The 20,528-nt window shown below is 43.4% G+C and overlaps 1 protein-coding gene across 1 annotated transcript in view; it reads left to right on the top strand.

Moving 5' to 3' along the window:
* Cacna2d3 (calcium voltage-gated channel auxiliary subunit alpha2delta 3) overlaps positions 1-20,528 on the top strand; it is an 804,703-nt gene that overhangs the window by 513,468 nt on the left and 270,707 nt on the right. Inside the window, exon 12 of the mRNA XM_032919383.1 lies at positions 20,266-20,344. Coding sequence (XP_032775274.1) covers positions 20,266-20,344 — 79 coding nt within the window. The remainder of the gene's footprint in view (positions 1-20,265; positions 20,345-20,528) is intronic.

The raw sequence follows: 20,528 nt of genomic DNA, 5'->3' as shown, positions 1-20,528 counted from the left end.
TTGAGCCGTGGAGCTTCACCAGAGCCTTCAGTGTTCAGTGGATCTTTTCAGAAGGTCATCTGGAGCATATAGATATGAGAGCATGCCTAATTGGAGTGGTCACACTGGAGAGTTTTCCCCATTGGGGAATAAATTAGATTAAAAGAGAATATTTAATAGATCACAGCAAGGCTGTCTCTTGACTATGCAGTGTCACACCTTTTGACAAGCATTGTTGCGCTACAGGATCAAAATTAATTGAAATCTTCTTTAAACACATCCTTTGGTTTGGTTTTCTAAATTGAAGTTGTCAAAAGATCAAGAAATAACACCCTTAAGATCCTTTAAAGATTGTCCAACCATCTGATCTACCATACAGAGTCAGTTGGTAATTATTCTGAAAGAACCAATATAACAATGAAGAACAGACTTGAGAGTCATTCCTGTGATTTTGGGTGGGTACGTATCGAAATGACCGCCTATGCCTGCATACACATTTGTTTCATATTCAGAGGCTGATATAGCTCCTAAATAATCAGAAAAATATGCCTTCGTGGAATTCATGTTGCCTTCTAAAATGAGCAGAGTCCTTGATGCTGGCCACTCATCCATCGTTTGAATGCTAATCAACGCTTGTGTCTATTCCCGTCTCAGTAAACAGGTTATCCTACTTCTTGACTCAGAGCTAATTTTAAAGAATCCATGTATTTCCAAGTTGTTGGGGGCCACTTGTACTTCTGCCTTGAACCATCCAGGGCAAGATAAGATGTCAGCATCCTTTTCAGTCATTCCTACCTTCTATTCTCTTGTTGAGGTCACATTGTGCTGTCTTTACATTTAACACAGAACTTCTCAAAGGTTCAGTTACCCAAAAAGCATCAAAAGGGTCCATGACAAAAGTTGACAGAGAAGGGTTCAGGAGACTCTTATCTTTGTTGTGAGAGTGTGACACTCACCCTTGTGAAAATACCCATGATTCCACCCCTTCAATTTTTGGTGTCTGCATCTGGTCAGATCTAGGACTGAAGAACTATGCATTAAATGTCTCGGTCCTCAGACTCTAATTGAGGCAGCTGTTCAAAGGCAAAAAATGTCTCCCTTGGAAAGGAAATACTCAGGTATTTAGACAAACACTTGCGTAGAAGCAAGAATGTGCAAGCAATGGCGTGGATCAACCGCATTACCGTGTAATTGAAACTGACTTTGCGTTGGGTTTCTTCAATGTCAAGGGCCCCTTTCTTTCCTTTCTCAAAGCAACATTTTCCGTTCCCCCTCTTATCTTCATTTGTGTCTCTGCTTCCTTAATCATCTTCAAATGTCTGTGGGTGATGTTCACATGTCCCGTTCTGTTTTTAAAATCTCATTTGTTGCCTTCTCTTATAGGGAGAGGAAGTATTCTGTTTAGGCTACATGTTGGAGGGTGAAAAGTGTTTACAGAACCGTCATCTGTTTCTCCTGATCCGGATCTATTTGATGACGTCATTCTGTCATTTCACAGGAATTGGACAATCCAAAGCACCCAGGGCAGAATGTTTAGGGCAGCAAACAAAACAGGTTTTTATAATTAGCTGGAGAGTTGGGATAAAAGTAGTGATATATGTATTTTTAAAATAGATCTTTAAACCTAAGGAGAGAACATGGTCTTCACTAATATATTCTTTAGTGGCCAAGACTGCCTTTGAGAGAGGTTTGGCATCCCTAAACTAAACCTTGTGCATGGTTAAGATATGGGTTTGAATGAGAGTTCAACTTATGAATTTTGGGTTAAACTTGCTCCAGACCAGGGGTTTCAGAGGGATTTGAATAATATCGCTTAGCATCTGGAATGTGAGGAGTGAGCAATCATGCTAATTATTAAGGTATTACCATGGGGTAAAACAACAAATGTGTGATTGAGCCACTTCCCCAGGACTTATTCAGTTGTTCTCACTGCCATTGTACTTGTATTTTAACATCACAGTGTTTTACTAGGAGGCCCCCTAAGCCCCACCGAATGTCCGAATGGCTGAGTGCCTCTCTTTCAGATACTATTCTTTGACTGCTGAACTTTGGGGGCATCTTAGCTTTTTCATCATGGGTCAGAGTTTTATGTGGCCCCTCGAAGAAGCAGAAAGGTCAGAGCCCCGAATAGAAAATCCCGGCAGAGGTGCAATGATGTCCCATTCTGGTCTCATGGCTATGTCTAATCTCCGTAAGAATGAGAGTTTTGACTGACTTATCCTAAGAAGACAGTGGGAGCAAAAGGGATCAATGCTTCCCACAGTGGGAACTCCCTGGAGACCACTGCCTTTCCTTTCCCACCATGATACTTGTGTATCTGTCCCAAGGAGAAAAGCCATTTGGTTAAAAGCCTCAAGCCTTGGCTTACTGTGTGGGACACTCACACCTTGAGGGCCTTAGAACAATAAAAGAGTTAACCCAAGTGTTGAACACTGTTTAACTATCTTGGGACATTTGTTCTGTGTTCATGGCTTTAGTAATTTTAATGCAAATGGACACCTCTGCAGGCAGCTGTGTCCCCTTAAGCAGATTTTATTTAGCAGCTGAGTTTCCCACATCACTTGGCAGTCATAGATTTTCAATTTTTCCCCATGCCAACAGGGCAGCTGGAATAATTTGCGTACTCATTAATTTGTGAGAAATATGAGCTGCGTTAGGCAGACAATGTGTATCTTCTGTGCGGTGCTATACCAGGATAAGCAGCTCAGGGTAGAAGCAATTTGCCCTATCCCAAAGGGGCCGTAGGATTTTAATAAGCTGGTTATGAAAATTCTATTTCTTTGCAATTTGAAGCATCTAATTAGAGCCTGTAATTTCTCTCCTATAACGAGAGTGGATGAAGGTTAACGTTAGGCCTCCTGGGTCCTTTCAAATTCATTTACAGAGAAAAATCAGGTAACAGTTGTAGCTAATTAGAACAGGGTATTAAATATTTAGTCCATCTTGATTTAACTTGGAGAACTCAGACATGCATACGTGTTGTTGGAATTTGGAGAATGATAAAGGGAAGTTAAATTTAATTTTTAATCAAAGATAAACTTGAAGGCAGTGTGATAAATTTCACACTATGGTAACCCAACAGGCAGAGCAGCCATGGCCTCCAGTCTTCTGAACTGTCAAGATAAAGGGAGATGATGTCGATTTAATTTCATCAGTGAACATGTTACCCAAGTTCAAACAGCTGGAATTTATGGTATATTCATAAAGTACAAAGGTTTTATTCTAACAGTTGCATAAAAACCTGCTTTCTTGATGTTTCAGAATTTAGAGTAGACTTTGGCTGATACAAGAGTATTTTTGAAAACTATCCTAAGGAACTATCTTACTCATTATCTTGTTTCTTTGTTTATTTATTCATGTGCGATTTATTTGTGTGAGTATTTTGCCTAAGTGTATTTAAGTGTACCACATGCTTGCCATGATGGTAAACACCAGAAGAGGGCATTAAGCACTCCAGAACACGAACGTACAGCCGATTGTTATAAAACCCTGTGTGGGTATTGGGAACTGAACTAGGACCTTCCATAAGAGCATTAAGTTTTCTTAACTACTGAGCCGTCTTTTGAGTTCTAGAGGTTTTTCTGCTTTGTTTTGTTTTTTAAGGAGATGACTTATGTCTAGCAAACCTCTCTGTAAAAGGAAACTTCCCTCTTATAAGGCTGGGCCAACTGGGTAAGGGGTGGTGTTTTGATGCATCAATTTTGACACTGTCATAGCTAACACCAGATTCCTGCACACTGAGGAATGCGTTATTGACCTTTGTTCATGCTCAACTCTGTTTATCTTCCTGAAAGGGGATTCAGATAAGTCAGGATGTGTATTAGAGATTCCCATGTCAGCCTCATGCTAGCCCTTCCCTCTGAGCCCTCCCAAAGGGAACATCCTTCAGTGAGACCTGTATGCAGGATTGCCCCCAGGAACACTGTCACATCATTAAAGTCTGCTGTGTAGGAGACAGAAGAACTTGAAAAGGCAAAGCTAGGTAAAATGATAATAAACATTTCTTAGGACCATAGAAAGCCCACAGCGGGGTAACTCTGACACCCCCACACAGCTTCCTGGCTCCTGAACCCCCGAACCCCATCCCTGGGCTCATGACCCCACCACTGCTTCTGTGGTTTCATTTTTACGCCCTGAAGCATCTTCACAAGTCCGTGCAGAGGAAAGGGAAGCTTTGGAATCCTCACCTCCATCTGCTATGCAGGCTTCGAGTTGCCAGTTATTCCAGGGTGGCTTTGGACGGCAGTAAATGCCTGTTGTGGGGATAATCGCTGGTTGTCAGAGCATTAACCTCCCTAGATTTCACTCTGGGCTCTTACACATCAAAGGGATGAACATATAGTAAGTGTATCAGGAGTATTAAATTATATTGTCTATCTTATGAGTTCTGTGATGTGGATTAGCATACGGAAAAGGCTATCAGATTGACAAACTGCCTATGTGTGCAGGAGGCTGGGGATGGTCATCAGTTAGGTCTTCTTAGGCCTTGCCTATAGTCCCTGTCTACCCTGTCATGGAGATCAACAGACAGCACGCCGGCATTTTCTCCTTCATTTGACCCCTAAAGAAGAGAAAAATAATACTGCATCAACCCAAGCCAGCTATGGAGGTATCTCAGTGTGGGGATGCTTCCTGGATGTCTCATTGTCAGATCTGCCTCTTGGCTAGTCCTCTACAGGGAGAGAATCTGGAAAATCCTCCTAACATGTGCTGTGGACCTACATTTTGTCTTCTAGTCTCCTTAGAACAGTGAAGGTGAATCTTTCGGAGAGCTCGCCCTGGGGAACCTCTACTGCGGTACTGCAAGCTCACTCAGAGATATAGGTTAGGCTCAAGATGTCTGTTTAGGCAGTTTCCAGAAGGGGAACTGTGAATTGAGGAAAGGTTTGACATTCCTTAGAAGTGAGTTTTTAGTTGGAAACGTAGGTACTGATGATGACTTGCCTGTTCTCCATAGCTCTGAACCGTCTTCCATTTAAGCTGTTGGCTTCATCTCCTGTGCATGAGCTGTGGAGTGGTGCCTGCTTCTGCCAGTCTTCATAGCACATCTTAGTAAGACTTGTTCATACTCCATGCTCCTGTTCTAACACACTTGGATGCAAACCCTCCGTGGAGTCTCCAACCTGAGCGTCGGCTAGAAATAAAGTCACCATTATAACTTATAAGTGCCCGACACATAGGCCATGTTCTGTTACCCTTTGCTGAATGGAACTGAATGGAAATGTCTCCCCTTTTCTATAAGACATGCTTTGTATAAAAATCTTTATGTGTTACATGTAGAATATGTGTTTATGATAAAAAAAATAAGCAGATCCTGAGAAGAAAGTGGCAACTGTTACCCAAACTCTAGAGATTACAGCTTTAAAAGCCATTAATCTTCATACATATGCATGTATATACATACGAAACATATATATTCAGAATGCATGCAAATTTAGAGTTCCCTTGTTTATTTCGTAATGTCTTCTGACGTCGGTAAATTAATTGGCCTTCCTATTATTTGCGATGGCTTCAGGAAAGTTTATGAAAGTCTTATTGTCATTCCCTTCAGTGAGGCGTTCTGATGGTTTGGTCACTTTTCTCTAATATGAACAACACTGAAGGTTCTGCCCTTTATATTAAATCTTTATTTCACAGTATGTTTTTATTTTCCTGGATGAATTTCATGAAACAGGATTGCTGTGTTAATGTTTAAGAGCACCGTGGTTATTTGGCAGAACAGGACCAGCTATTCCTAGAAAGTTCTTGCCAAGTTTTATTCCTAGAACAGAAAGGCCACTTCTGTATACCCCCACCATTAACACACAACTTCCAATTTGATAACAACAATAGTAACAAGAGGAAAATCCCCAAAACTCTGATTTACGTCCATGGTTAAGAGAGTGTTAGCATTTTGTTCTGTCTCTTGCTTGCTTGCTTTTGTTTCTAAGTGTTTCTGCTTCTGAAATCTCCTGGTGCATGTTCTCTGCCCAGCGCGATGTTCTTTTGCCCTGGTATAACAATAAAGAAAACGTTTTTGAAATCCCTTACATGCAAGGGATTTTGTTTTTATGTGTGTGTTTGAAAGAAAATGTTGGGACCCTTGGGGCTAGAGTTCTAGGTGGTGGCTAGCCACTTCCTTTACCTCTCCAGTTCCTCTCATATCTCTTCCCCTCTCTTAAATTCATGATCTCCTCTTTAATGTTTGCACACACACATGCACGAGCACACACACAGACACACAGACACACAGACACACAGACACACAGACACATAGACACACAGACACACAGACACACAGACACAGACACACACACACACGGGGATGGGGGAGGGGAGACATTCAGGGAGGCTTTTATGTATATGTATTCTTAGACAAGCATTTGACATAAGATAATCTATTAGTGATCTTAAGAAGACTGGTTCATCTCATTCATTCTCATTCTCTCTCTCTCTCTCTCTCTCTCTCTCTCTCTCTCTCTCTCTCTCTCTCTCTCAGTAGCCATTCATTGACTGTGACTCCTCACCTAGGGGTAGGGCCTTGGGAGATACACTCTGTCCACACTCGCACGTGAGCTGGTGTTCTCATTGTGGAGATCTTGTCCCATGGATGTAGCGTCCCTGTCTTATAGAGAAGACACTATCTCACAGAAGGTATCCTGACTCTTCAGTCCATTTCTCCCCCTCCTCTGCCACTCTCCATAAGATTTAGGTGTAAGGGTTGCATTGTAAACATATCGATGAGATTGGGCATCCTATTGGCAGTTTTGATCAGTTGTGGCTTTCTGTACCAGTCTTTGTCATAAAAAGAAAGTTCTTAGGTAAGAGATGAGAGCTACTTTATCTGTGTCGATAGGATTGGAATTTAAAATTTTCTATCTCCAAATGTCATGAGGGATTATTCCCACTTTGCCTGTAGTTTGCGCATAACCACAGTGATTTATTTACCTGGCAAAATATTTGGGAATATCTGCAAGGGGCTAGATACTTGATTAGGAGTTAGAGAGACACTGAACAAAATTAGTGCTGTAGCGACAACATGAAGTCATCTCAACTACAGAACAGAGTTTCTGTCTTTCCCAAGTCTTGGTAACCAGGGACATCATGAGTTCAGACTCCATAAAAATAACATACAAGCAAGCGTAGCCATGACAGGACATAGCTAGGTCAAAGAATGTCTCTTGAGGCAAGCGCTGACTTTCTTTGTGCTCTCCAGCTAGAATGGGGCTCTTCCTTACTTGTGCTCTCTGTGTCTATGTTGCCCCATACATTGACTCTCACCCGCTCTGGGCTTGTCACATCACACCTTGTTTCACAGCTTCACCATTGGTCGAAGAAGGTTCTTAGAGATCAAGATGATCCCTTGTCCCATATGGCTTAACCTTTCTTGTCTCCAGCTGTCACAATGCCCCTCTTGCTACTTATGTATGAGGACAATGCCTGAGGATTCATGGTGAAGGACACAGAGTAAAGGGGGGAGACAGTTCCTGCATTCCTCAGTGGCCGCCTCACCAGTGCAGGGGAGGGATGGCTTTGCAGTTTCAGGGTCCTCCTTAGGAACTGCAGCAGAGACCGTGCAGCCACAGGCTGCCTGTGTTCTATTCTGAATGCCAAGCCCTTTGGGGTAAGGATGAGTTTAGGGCAGAGTTACAGGTCTAAGTAATGGTACTCTGGGGCTCTAGCATTCAACTAGAAAGAGAAACTATTCCATGACTCAAGTGGGCATTACAAAGTTAAGACTGAAATAATACTAAAAACTGATGGGGCTGGGGTCTTCAAATACTGACTTTTGAGATAAAGGAAGCATCAGGTAGCAAGAGTGTGGTCCTTTTGTTCACACACACACACACACACACACACACACACACACACACACACACTTGATTTCCATATTGCTTGGCCTTCTGAATTCTCTGGAAAGTATTTCAATACTTTCCAAGTTCCACAATGGTGGAGACCATATGGGTGTTTGACTTCATCATGTCTCCAGCATCCTCAAGGCCAATAAGGATGGAGCTGGGGTCCAGTGAATGAGACTTAATGAAAATGGATAGGCAGTAAGACAGAAAATCAAATGGTATTGATCATTTATACAGAACTCAGCAGGAAGGAAAATGGATGGCCACAGCAAGACTACCACATCCCCTAGGTATCTAAGCCAGTGAGTGCCAGTGACAGGGACCCCACAGATAGCTCAAAGACTTAAATCTGCAATATTAAAGACCGACTAGTTGCTTAGGACAAAATACTACCTATACTGACTAAACATGAGATGTGAAATCCCCACTGGGATTTCCTCTAAAGGAAATGTTGGTCCCCCTAATCCTGAGAAACTCCAGCCCCCTTCCTGCCCTGTCTACCTACTGTCCCTCCTCATTGAACTCCAAGTAGTGGTTCTCCACTACAACGCAGCAGGGCTGTCAGTGTGGAGAGCATGCTCCTATAGTGGGAACTGGGTGTGGGGATATTTTTAGAGGGTGCCAGAGGCTGCTGTATAAACACTCAGCACACACAATTTGCCTAGTGATTCCGACAGAGACTCTCCCTCTGCTCCTCCTGCCTGCTTCTCTGGATGTCACAGGGAAAATGGGGGCAGTGCTGTCTTCAACAATATCTTCGCACTTGTCTGACACATCTCTGACTCTCCTCCTGACAGTAAGCCCCAGAAGGAAGCAGGTGAGATGACAGCAGAAACTGCTATTTTGAAATAATTCTTAGTGACACGGAGGATCGGTAGGGAAAATAGAAATGACAAGCACCTTGGGAGGAAGCCACTGTGCTAGCTTGGAATCTACAGCAGCTGCTGCCCTTAGTGGGGCCAAGAATGATTCAGGAAAATTCCCAGGCTCCTAAGTCTTCAACCTATAAGCCATAGCTATGCTGATCACCAGGAAGGCACACAGAGGAGGGGACACTGTCCAAACGTATACTGCTACTGTAGCCCAAAGAAAAATAACAAGGATTCTATTTGGTATTGAACCCTGACCTAGGAAGGAAAAGGAAACCCATTCTCTGGAAGAAAAAACATTAAAGGAGGTTCTTATGTTTGGGGTCCCATGACCACCCTAGCCTTTCCTTTAAATTTCATATTCCCAGGCCTTTCCCTGCTGCATATTTCCCTCGTATGAACTGAGGCTTCGGGGATAATCAGAAAGAACGTTGTCTTTTGCGGGATCAATCTTCCACCCTCTGATATCTTCCTTTATTCTCCCAGTCAACAACAGCTTTTGAGAGTGAGTTCTGTGATAGTAACCACAAGGCAGGAACATTGGTGTTGAGCATTGAACTCCCTGCCCAAGGCCCAGGTTTAAAGAATATGTGTTTGGAACAATCAACTAAACCCAGTGGAATAACCCTGCCTTCTGCTAACTCACGCGTCTAGTCACCTGTTTCTCCTTGTTATGGCAAGATAATTCTATGTGCCCACGGTTACATGCATAGGGAGAACAATGCCTTCCACTGACATCCCTTCTCGCTCCAAGTGCTTTACCACCTACGATAAGTTCTTTTCTCTAATGATAATCTCTGAAGCAGACAGTTACATAAGACACCATTGGCTTTAATCTTTGCAGGGCTCCCATATAGAATCAAATGCCAACCCTCAGAGGAAACATACAACTCCCACCCTGTGGGCAGCCTGGGAAAAGACACCAGTTTGGGACTTGTGAATGTGAAGTGGTAATAACTAAGACCAGAGGACTTTTTTTTTATTTCTGCATTTTTAAAAAATATTTTATAGCTGATCTTAAGTGTTAAAAATAAAAGCCTAAAGGAACTGAGCACACGAAAGATAAAACTAGCCATTTGACAGCAAGTCAGACTGGGAAACTAGTTTTGAAAATGAGAGGTCAGTGAAGGAAACAGTTCTGAATTCAGATGTTTCCCCTGCCAACTCATTTGCCTGTCCTGAATTTACGGGAGGGGGAGCAGACGTGGGTTTCCAAGACTGCAGGTGCATGAGAGATCCTTCGTTTCCTCCAGGATACTCGATGCACTCTGTGGTCTCAAGGATTTAACCAATTTCCTGAGTTGTGTCTTCAGCAGAAAGAGGCAGCTGCATCTAGCTCAGTGCCCAGCAGCCTTGGCAGGAGGCAGCGCAACCTCCTGACTTCCCATGAGTAACGCTGCCCATTGCTGAATCTGAGGAACCATTTACCATTTTGTAAAGGTCTTTTCCCGCCACTGATCTAGTTGGATTACTGGGATGGCTTTGTCCATGTGAGTTTGCTTATTCGTTCCTGTGTTTCCTCTGCCATCCTCTGTGGAGGAAAGGTCTTACTTCTGTGTCAGCATGACTAATGTTGCTGGGAAACAATAATGCAAAGGATGAAAGGTTGTTTTGGCTCATCAGGATGTCTCTCGGGCATCGACCAGGAAGTGGAGAAAGCAGGCCAGAAGCTGAAGTGGGCGCAATGGTTGGCTGTGCTGGCAAGAGGGTGTGTGTCAGTTTGACAGAGGTTAGAGTCATTTTTGAAAGGGAACTTGAGAAATTTTCTGCACAAGATTGGCCTGCAGACAAGCCTGTGGTGCATTTTTCTTGATTGACGACTGATGCACAAGGTCCCAGCTCACTGTGGGTGGTGCCATCCCTGGGCTGGTGGTTCTGGGTGCTATAAGGAAGCAGGCTGAGCAAGCCATGAGGACGGAGTAAGTTACCAGCACTCCTGTGTATCCTTTATCATTTCCTGTCTTGAGCTCTCTGCCCTGCTTACATTCCTACCTTGGCTTCCTCACCTAGGAGTCTAAAGTGAAATAAACCCTTTCCTCCCCAACTTACTTTAATCATGGTGTTTTGCCATAATGATATAAACCCATGTAAGACACTGACCCTAGTAGCTTACTTGCCCCTGCTATACCCTACCTATTATTAAAGGTTGCACGGTCTTCAAAATTGTGTCATAGGCTGGAGACTAAGCTTCTAGATCACAAACCTCTAGGAGGACGTTTCAGATTTAACACATTGCAGGTCATATCTGATAACTAAAACTTGCTATTTGGAGTTTTGGGGTGACAGGAAGAGTGAAGGGCCACACCACCCTATAAATTCTAGGCCATGCCTGTGGGTAGAAGTCTAATGTTTGGGATGGGTTAGAGGCATCAGATGGCTTGCCGGCCAGTCAACATTCATTTGCGTATTACTTCCATTGGCTGCATTATGCTAGCATCCATTGATTCAAAACTGAATGAGATGGAAATGCACTCCATCTCCAGCTTCTTTAAATGTGTTCTTTCAGGGATGGGAAGTGCATCTAAAACCCTCAAGCTTTGTAGCAATGCTGTCCTGTTTCAGGTCCTAGAATATAATTTTTGTCCAATTCATGTAGAGCTCTTATTTGCAGTGACTTTTCTGGACCTGAAATTGGGCAGAAATCTGTTACACTGCTGTCAAGGAATTGGCATGTGAGCCAAGGAGCTTCTCTCATACTCTGGTGTGCACATCAGAATGAGATTCCATTTTAATTGTCCACAGAATACACTTTGGGAAGAATTTATGGTAGAGAATATGAGATGTCAAAGTGAGAGTCCTTAACCTGGGGTCCTTAGAGAAATTGATTCTGAGATTTGGGGAAAAGGGTCCCAAACCTTATAAACCTTAGCTGAAACTGTGAATGTGTTTTAGAAGAGGAGGAGGAGGAGGAGGAGGAGGAGGAGGTGGAGGTGGTGGCTGTAGCTCATGTATTAGACTCTCTGAAGATTGATAAAAGTTGTGATCATTGCAAGGCTACGAGTAGGAAATGTTATCCCATTGTCATTAGTAATGGCAGACTACTAAAGACTGTGGGATAACACTCAGTGCTGGTGTGCTGCAACAACTTCTAGGAGGAGGACTCCTCTTCCTTATCCCTGAAAGTTAATTTCCTCTCCAACCAAACCTCTAGAGCCAGGGAGAATGTGTCTATGTTTACATGACTTTGTTCACTTTGCTGCAGTACGTTGTCTGACACACAATTGGGGTGCAACTGGGGGTCACTGGAGGTCACATGGCTCCTGACCTGTTCTTTTCTCTTTACTCTGTCTTCTAATTTGCTATGGATCGCAGTGGCAGGTGTGGGTGAATGAGTCACTTCGTAGAAATTGCAAAATCATAACACAGAGGGTTTCAATACCTTGCTCAAGATCCTGAATCCTGTAAGCTCTCCAGGGACCAACCTGGAACCATGGTCTCCTAGCTTCTTCTTGTTTTAAGGATACTAAGAGTTTGTTTAGTCAGGGACAGTATGATTTACAGATATCATAATGGTTGTCAGAAAGGACAATGTTTATTTAATCCCTACTTTACAAGATGTAGAGGGACATGCCATATGTGTCACCTATGAAGAAGAGCCACACAGAGAAGTACAGAGGCAAGGTCAAAATAAGTGGGCAGGAAGAGAAGAACTCAGAAAACTGAAGTTTCTGTTGGAGTTCAAAGGGGAGGAAAGAGGCACGTGTAATTTCAGGATTAGATCATGCAGATTATTTAACTGGATACTGGGGGACAGGGCTGTCTCAGGAGGTGTCATGGTTGGGTCCAGGTTGGTTAAGGCAGATGGGCCCTGGGAATGTGAATGCCTGATGAAAGCACAGGGGTTGCCCTGGGCGGTGGATGGGTTTGTTGGACTTGCATATTAAAGATATATTTTTGCACATTGAAGGTACACTGAAGATGTTGTTTATTATCTCCAAGGTCTGTAAAGCCTTGGATATAAAGAGATTAAGAATACAGAGATGGGTGCATGGCTCAGTGAATGAAGCACTGGCCAGACAAACCTCAGGGCAGAATTTGGACCCAGCTAACCCCACAAAAGCTAAGGCATGAAGAGCTGCTCCTAGACCCACCCTTTCTGGGAAAGAGGAGCATGTAGTCAGCTGCCTGGCTGTTCCTGCCTTTGAGACTGACACAGCTTCTTTAAAATGTCATCCTGATCCAGCACCCACCGGATTGTAGAGCTCTCTGAGTTTAGATAGACATAACTTGGCAGTCGGTAGACACGGCTTTCTGGAAAGGATTCACATTTTCTTAATTCCCAGACCCACATGCCTTCACTCAGGGCCCCCTAATAACTCCAGCATTCTGAGGGCTGAGACAGAGGATCTCAAAGAGAGGATCGCCAGCTAGACTAGCCAAGTCGATGAGTTCTAGGTTCATCAGGGGACTCTATCTTGATAAATAGGCAGATTAACAATCATTGACGATATCCATGCTCAACCTTTGGCCTCCACATGTACATCCACTGATACACATGTGTGCACATACACTCCTATAAATGTACAAAGTAAACTTTTAAACTCCAGGGCTAGAATGTTGGAGTTAATACACTTGCTCTGGCCCCAGAATGATGCCACTGGAGCTATAGTCTGATAACTTGTGTCATCCTCCTTTGAAGATGTCGTAGCTACTTGACTTCTTATTCTAGCATAGCAACCCTACTGGTGGGCCCGAGTATATCCTTTGCCATGACAAAATACTGGCTAAGAAACCCATCTTATCTGCACCCCATTCCAGAAGACCATAATGACATTTCATTCTGAATTGTGATATATTCATTCACATATATGAGGTAACAGACATTTATTGGGGGAATAGAAATTGGAATGAAATTATGTGGACACTTGGAGCATCGCTTAATGTGACAGTCCATTCTTCATAATGATCTATGATATTCATTTGTTGAGATTTGATTACTTTTGTAATCTAATTCAATTTATCCTATTTTATTGTCAGTTGGGGCAATGTTAACTTAGTTGTCTCTCTCGTCCTCTAGATGAGCATGGTGGCTTCAACACTGAAAAGCAGTCTGTCCAAGACGACTGTACCCTTCTCTCAGCCTGTCTCTTCTCCCACAGCAAGCATCTTTATGAAGATAAACATTGGCAGTGATTTATGAGCTCTCTCTCTCTCTCTCTCTCTCTCTCTCTCTCTCTGTGTGTGTGTGTGTGTGTGTGTGCGTGTGTGTGTGTGTGTCTAATCTGGTTCCATCCTTTATCGTCTGCTTAGAGATTAAAGGTTTCATCCAAAAATGCTTCAAGGCATCAGACATTACAGAAATGGACAAATAGTAATGAGAGTTATCAGGAGAAACTCTTTGCCACCGTGCCAATTTAGAACACATTTGGTAGCATCAAACTGACTTTAAGATAGAAAATCATCTGTTTTAGTGAATTCTGAAGCCACTAGTCATTTTGAGCAACCCAAAGAAATGAGCATAATTGAAAAGATGTGTTAGAGACTCCATTTGCCTGACTGGGGACTGTAGCCCCCTAGTTTCAGTTTAGGACCTATGAAAGTGTGCATGTAGAAGTCCTGGTCTCTTCTGGTAGCAAGTGTCCTTAACACAGTCTAAAATGAAAGACTGCCCTTTTCCTGTGGCGGGATAGACTATGTATGTGTGAAAACACTGCCTGCTCTATCCCCACTGCATCTTGGAGCGAAGGAATATTGGTGTGATCTCACAGAGCAGCTCAGCCTGTAAGCATGGAGAGCAGGGAGCTAGAAGAGCTGTTCTTAGACCCACCCTTTCTGGGAAAGAAGAGTATGTAGTCAGCTGCCTGGGTTCATCACTTGCCAAGTCTGCTGTTCCTGCCTTTGAGACTGACACAGCTTCTTGAAAATGTCATCCTGATCCAGCACCCACCGGATTGTAAACTCTCTGAGTTTTAGATAGACACAACTTGGCAGTTGGTGGACACAGCTTTCTGGAAGGGACTCCCGTTGTCTTACTTCCCGTACTCACATCCCATCACTTAGGCCACTGAGGTCTCGGTAGATTCCTTTTATGACAAACCGACTTGAGGAAAAGGACAGGTAACTTGGCCAGGGTTTCAGGTGGCCAGCTGCCGGCCAAGCTTTTGATCTGTACTGCTCATGGTCTTAATATTCAGTGTTGTCTGAAAAGTCTGGCCAAAGCCACTGTCCCTTTTTCACTTGGAACCTCTAGGAAGCCTGCAGTTAGTGTCCTTGCTGAAATCTGTATGTCATTGGACTGTGGTTCCCACATGTGATGGCACATTCCAGTGAGGCTAGAGAGCCTCAAAGTTGGTGCCTGCTTTAAGGTTCTGAGCTGTTCTTGGGAAGGATGAGAATGAGGAGAGTTGCAAGGTTGTTAAGAAACACGAATGAGCGGCCAGATTGAACGCAAGTGTTCATGGCCTATGCCCTATACTATAGTCAGAAGGAGCCTTTCATATGGTGCAAGCCTGTACTAGGCCTCTATTCATTGCCCAGTTGGGAAAAAAAGCCATTCTCTAACAGTGACCTATGGGGTTCATCCTGACTGATGCCACTGCCTCTGTAAGTTCAAGCCACTCCTGATGACTCTATTCCTGCCACACAGGTAGGTTTAATGTCACTTGGAACATCTTTGTCTCAGTGGTTTGACACCAAGCATCACCTGGAGCATCCTGTTCTGTAACTCTGTGCCTTACTCCCTCTCCCTCACCTCTGTTCATCCCTGCTTAGGCATTGCCTTGTTGCGACAGCTTTCTCTCCCTTCCTTCTTAACCTAGCATCTTCCTAAATCCCCCATCATCTTCCCCTGATTTGCTTTCCCCATAAGCCTTTAATCCAACAAATATATGAGCATTATATATGAATTTTGTTTTACTCCCAAGACAGTGTGGTTTTTACGATGTTAGTTTGTTCTGTGTCTATGGAGTGGTCCCTGGCATCTAGCAGATGCTCAGAAGGCATGGGTGACTGATAAGCTCACCCTTTTGTTTGTTGATGTGGGTGGCAGCAGTTTCCTCTCTGGTTGCGCCATGGACCTATTGAAATTCTACTATAACCGCTTTCCTTCTCCTCTTTAAATAGCTGCAAAAATAAGAATTTGGGATTCACTCATACACAGGGAACGGGGCCATCTGTGTTTCTCTCTTTGCTCAACCCTTCCTTCTTTTTTCTTCACAAGGCCATCTTTGAACTTGTCATCCTCCTGCTTCAGCCCCTAGAGCTGTAGTGTTATAGGCCTGTATCACTGTGCTCAGCTCCCTTGGAGCTTCTGATGGGATTCATCTGCATAAATCAAATATCAGTGTAACTTCTTTGGAAAAAAATGGTTTGAAATTATTTTTTGTTTGTTTCCTTTGGATGAAATGAAGTGACTTTAAGAGACTACATTCAAAGACTTTATTAATCAGGTTTAATGAAAGATCAGAATTAACTAGTGGGGTGACTTGGGCACTGTTATGCTCTGCTTTGGGCCCTGACAATGAAAGGAACCTTCTGAGCCTGTGTCTAGGGAACATAGTGGTTAGGCTCATGGGAGTGTCAAAATGGAACCTGATAGCTAGCCTGGCCTGTGTTATGGCTCCTTTTCATGAGCATATATGCTGTCCACTGGACTCTCAGGATTACCCTAGACCTGGCTCTGCTAAAGCTCCTTGCTATATTAAAAAAAAAAAAAGCTGAGTTCACAGCAAACTAGTAAACATTGATTCAGTGGCACCTCTTAAGAAATACATAAATATGAGTTAGAGGGATAGAGACTACCACAGAATACAGCCCTCAGAATCAACAGAGCAGGGCTCACAGAAGCCCACAGAGACTGAAGTAATAGTCCCAGACCTTGCATGGGTCTGGGCTAGGTCCTCTGCATGTATGTTATAGTAGTATAGCTTGATGATTCTGTGGGACTCTTAACAGAGGAAGTAGATGATGTCTCTGACTCTTTTGCCTGCTTTTGGGACATATTTTCTCCTGTTGGTTTGCCTTGTCTAGCTTTGATATGAGGGTTTGGACCTAGTCTCATTGCAACTTGATATATGCCATGTTCTGTGCTTGGTTGATATCCTGGGAGGCCTGCTCTGTTCTAAAGGGAAATGGAGGAAAAGCGGGGAGTGGGACGAGGTGAGGGTACCTCTGCAAAGAGTAGAGGGAGGAGACACTGTGGTCAGGATTAATGGATGAGAGAAGAATAAAAAAATTAAAAAGATTTTTAAAAAAGAATAGGACATTCGAAAGCAAGCATATCAGTCTACAGAATCTGCTGGTGAGGAAATGAAGAACTTCTGACTGCACACATAGAGGTTTCGTACTCGGTTAAAGGAATAGAAGAGGAAGGCGGCCCTCATTTCTCCATACTGACATTTTCTGTTTGACTTTCACTCCAATTTTATTCCTCCTATGCTCACCCAGAATTGTTCAGGCCCTTATGTTACTCTCTTCTCATGTAAAATGAACTTTAATTGTTAAAGCAATAGCTACTTATTTTTTAATGCATTCAATCATTCTAATAGCATACAAGCTTCTGCTGTAAAAACTGGGAGTCTCCCTTAGAAAAACAAAACCTCACCGCATGATTATTAGTCAATCAGTTCTCAGGAAACACTTAGGATTTGATTGTTGATCCTGACGTAATGAAGATGAGCATGCATGGACTCCTTGCACTGTGTGTTTGCAAAGCTGTGTTCTTCAGTGTCCTTCCATCTCCTGTCAACTCTATTGACTGTTAGCCTCCATGGACATTTTGCCTGTAATCCTGACTATAAGATAAATGCCTAGAGGTACAATTACTGGGCCAAAGGAATTACAAATACAAAATGTTCTTGCTATTGTTAAATTGCTTTCTAAAATATTTTACACTTTGAAGTAAAATGCTTTCCCTTTTGTGCTCAGTTGAAAGGCATTATTGTGAGCAAATGCAGGGCATAAACCCAATATCATCTGATTATGTTTATTTTCTAGGCAGAGATGTAGAGAGTCAGGTCCATGCTGCTTCTACTCAGATAAGAGGTCGGTCCACTGGGAGCCAAATGTTGTACATAAATGGAAACACTGAGCATGACTCTGCTTTCCTCTCATAAGCAAAACAATAAAATGGAAATCAACAAAACAAATAGAATGCCTGCAAATCCCTCAGCACAGTACCTGACCCATGGATGGTTCTGATTGTGGAGGCCTTACTGGTGGTGATGGCGGGGATCACTGTGTTGGCTTTCACTTCTGCGGGGCTTGTTAGCACAATTCCTTAGCAATCATGACTGATCTGAAGCTTGGCTCAATCCTACTGGCTTTCCAAGTAGGTTGCCACAATTTAAATCAGGAATTATACAAGTTTGCCAGCAACCCAAACACTTTTCTTGGGTTTTAACCATACCTCCGAGGGAGAACAGTTTCTGCTCAACCTTTTCATCTAAACAGCCAAACGGCTGGCACCCATGGACGGCTACCTTTGCAGCTTTGCCCCAGGTTCTTGACCACAAAGATGAAATGCATGGCTTCACAGCCTAAGAGCCGTCTCCTATTCTTTGTTGTTAGGCTAAGAAATGATAACGATGCAAGTTTTTTTACCAGTCTAGTGTTTACCCTTTAAAGAACTTAACATTGAAACCAAAGCCAAGACTTTATGAAGACCATGAGCCCTATCTCAGAGGACTGGACTCAGACATTGAACTCTGTGGACGATGGCTCTCGTGGACTTACAGCTGTTTGGAATCATTTGTATTGGCAGACTCAGCAGTTCAAGAGCTCTGAGAGGAACTTGTATGTGAGCAGACCTTTATGAAACTAAGAAAATCATTGTATTTAATTGGGCCTCAGTTTCCCCCCAAAACAGAGAGATTAACCTAAGTAGAGAGAGTGACCAGGAACAGAAAGTGAACCAGAAGGGCAGCTGCTGGCAGTAGGCACCACTAAATATGTTTGTGTGTGAAGATTAGATCTTCGCTTTCTCATTTTTCCCAAGGAGATTAAAATCCACTAATTTGTTTGTTTGTTTGTTTAAGTCACATTTGCACTCCCCAATTCTGCTTGCAGGATGCTGTGGACAAGAGCTGCAAAGAGAGGAAATGATAGGAGAGCTGTCACCCACAGGAGCTAGGGCTGCAGTCCAGCTCATGGACTTCAGAAATCCTTGGCTTTGGTTTAAAATTTAAGTTCATTAAAGGGAAAATACCAGATGGGCTAAAACTTGCACCTCGGTCATTTCTGGCTAGTCCGTCTCCCCAGGAGTGCCTTGTACAGGAGCTGTAAAGAAACAGAAAGACTCTCTGTCAGACCGACAGCCACAGATTGGGGCTTCCTTGTCATGATAATGCACTTAAAGTCCCCTTTCAGTTAGAAGTGGACCATGACCCAAATCCAGCCTTCATGTTCTACTGCCCAGCCTAGGAGAGATTCAGAATTACAACAGAACTCCCATTTCATAGCTGTGAGCTTTTACATGTTTTCTTTCATTCAGGTACTAATAACATTCCAAGTTCTGTGTGCCACGGTGGCCCAGACCTTTATTTCTCCTCACAAAAAGGGACCTCCTCCATTAGGGTCCCTTTCAAGACTGGACTGCAAAAGATAATACGCAGTTGTAGGAACGACCCTAGAAGAGCAGCAGTCATGTCTCCCACAAGGCTGACTGAGCTAGGGGGACATTGGCTGGTAAGGCCTTTGATGTCTCGTATTAGGTTCCATCCAACTAATGCTCTTCAAAGAAATGCATTTGGCTTACCAGGGAAGACTGTCTTGGACCAAAGAGTTTTGACCCCACCACCACCTATCTCATTCCAAACATGGTGCATCAAAGGGGTATAAGGCTCTTTTTGTCTTATACTTTATTCTATCTTATCATCTAGTACTGTTTGAAAGGTAGTGCTTTGTTTCAAAGAGGGGTGTGTGGGTGTGTGTGTGTGTGTGAGAGAGAGAGAGAGAGAGAGAGAGAGAGAGAGAGAGAGAGAGAGAAAGAGAGAGAGAGAGAGAGAAGAACAATGAAAAAAGAGATAGCCTTTTAAAAATGTAAGTTCTCTGCTCTTTGAGAGCTTATATGTTAGGATGACTAAGATGGGGACTCAACAGGGACTCCACAGGTCTCCAAGCCACAGGCAGTGTCTCTTGTTTCAGTTAAGGACTTACTATGGAACCCACGCCTACGGATAGTTAAAGAGCTCCCACAGCCTGTGCATTCTGCTAGGGAGAAACGCCGAGGGTCTCACAGAGGTGTTTCTATTCTCCGGAACAGCACAGTCTGGGTTTTCAGCGGGAACAAGGAAAACAGTTGTGGGTTTGGTCTAGACCTGGATGATCCTTTTCCACTTGTGGAATGAAGCCAGGCCCACACTGCTGCCGGCCCCCGCCATTTCTGGCCCTCCTTCTCTGCCCTGCACCGCACGCTGAGAAACAACTACCATTTATGCCATATGGCTGCAAAGATCAAAGGCCCCCAAGCCCCAGAATACATTTCTAGCCGACTGTACTTTCAAATGTCTTAAATATGTTCCTGCAGATGGGGAGGCATGGGGCATGGAAGAGGTGAAGCACATGTGTGTGAGGCATGCACGTGGTCTGCGCGGGATGGCGCAAGCTGAGTACTGCTCACCGCGTGTCCGTCTTCCTTTTAGGTTCGAATCTTCACTTACCTCATTGGACGCGAGGCTGCTTTTGCAGACAATCTCAAGTGGATGGCTTGTGCTAACAAAGGTGAGAATCCTGACTCTACATTGCTGGTCTTGGCTGTGCAGAATCAGCAGCATATATGGGACAAAGAAGGAGTCCTTAAAGAACATGGCTATCCTTTTACTGAGAAATAGTAATTTCATATATTCTTGGAATGTGAATATATACACACACACACATATATATATATATATGTATCAAAACATGT

Source organism: Rattus rattus, chromosome 13, assembly GCF_011064425.1.
Source record: "Rattus rattus isolate New Zealand chromosome 13, Rrattus_CSIRO_v1, whole genome shotgun sequence".
Taxonomy (NCBI): domain Eukaryota; kingdom Metazoa; phylum Chordata; class Mammalia; order Rodentia; family Muridae; genus Rattus; species Rattus rattus.
This window is presented reverse-complemented; position numbering and strand designations above follow the sequence as displayed.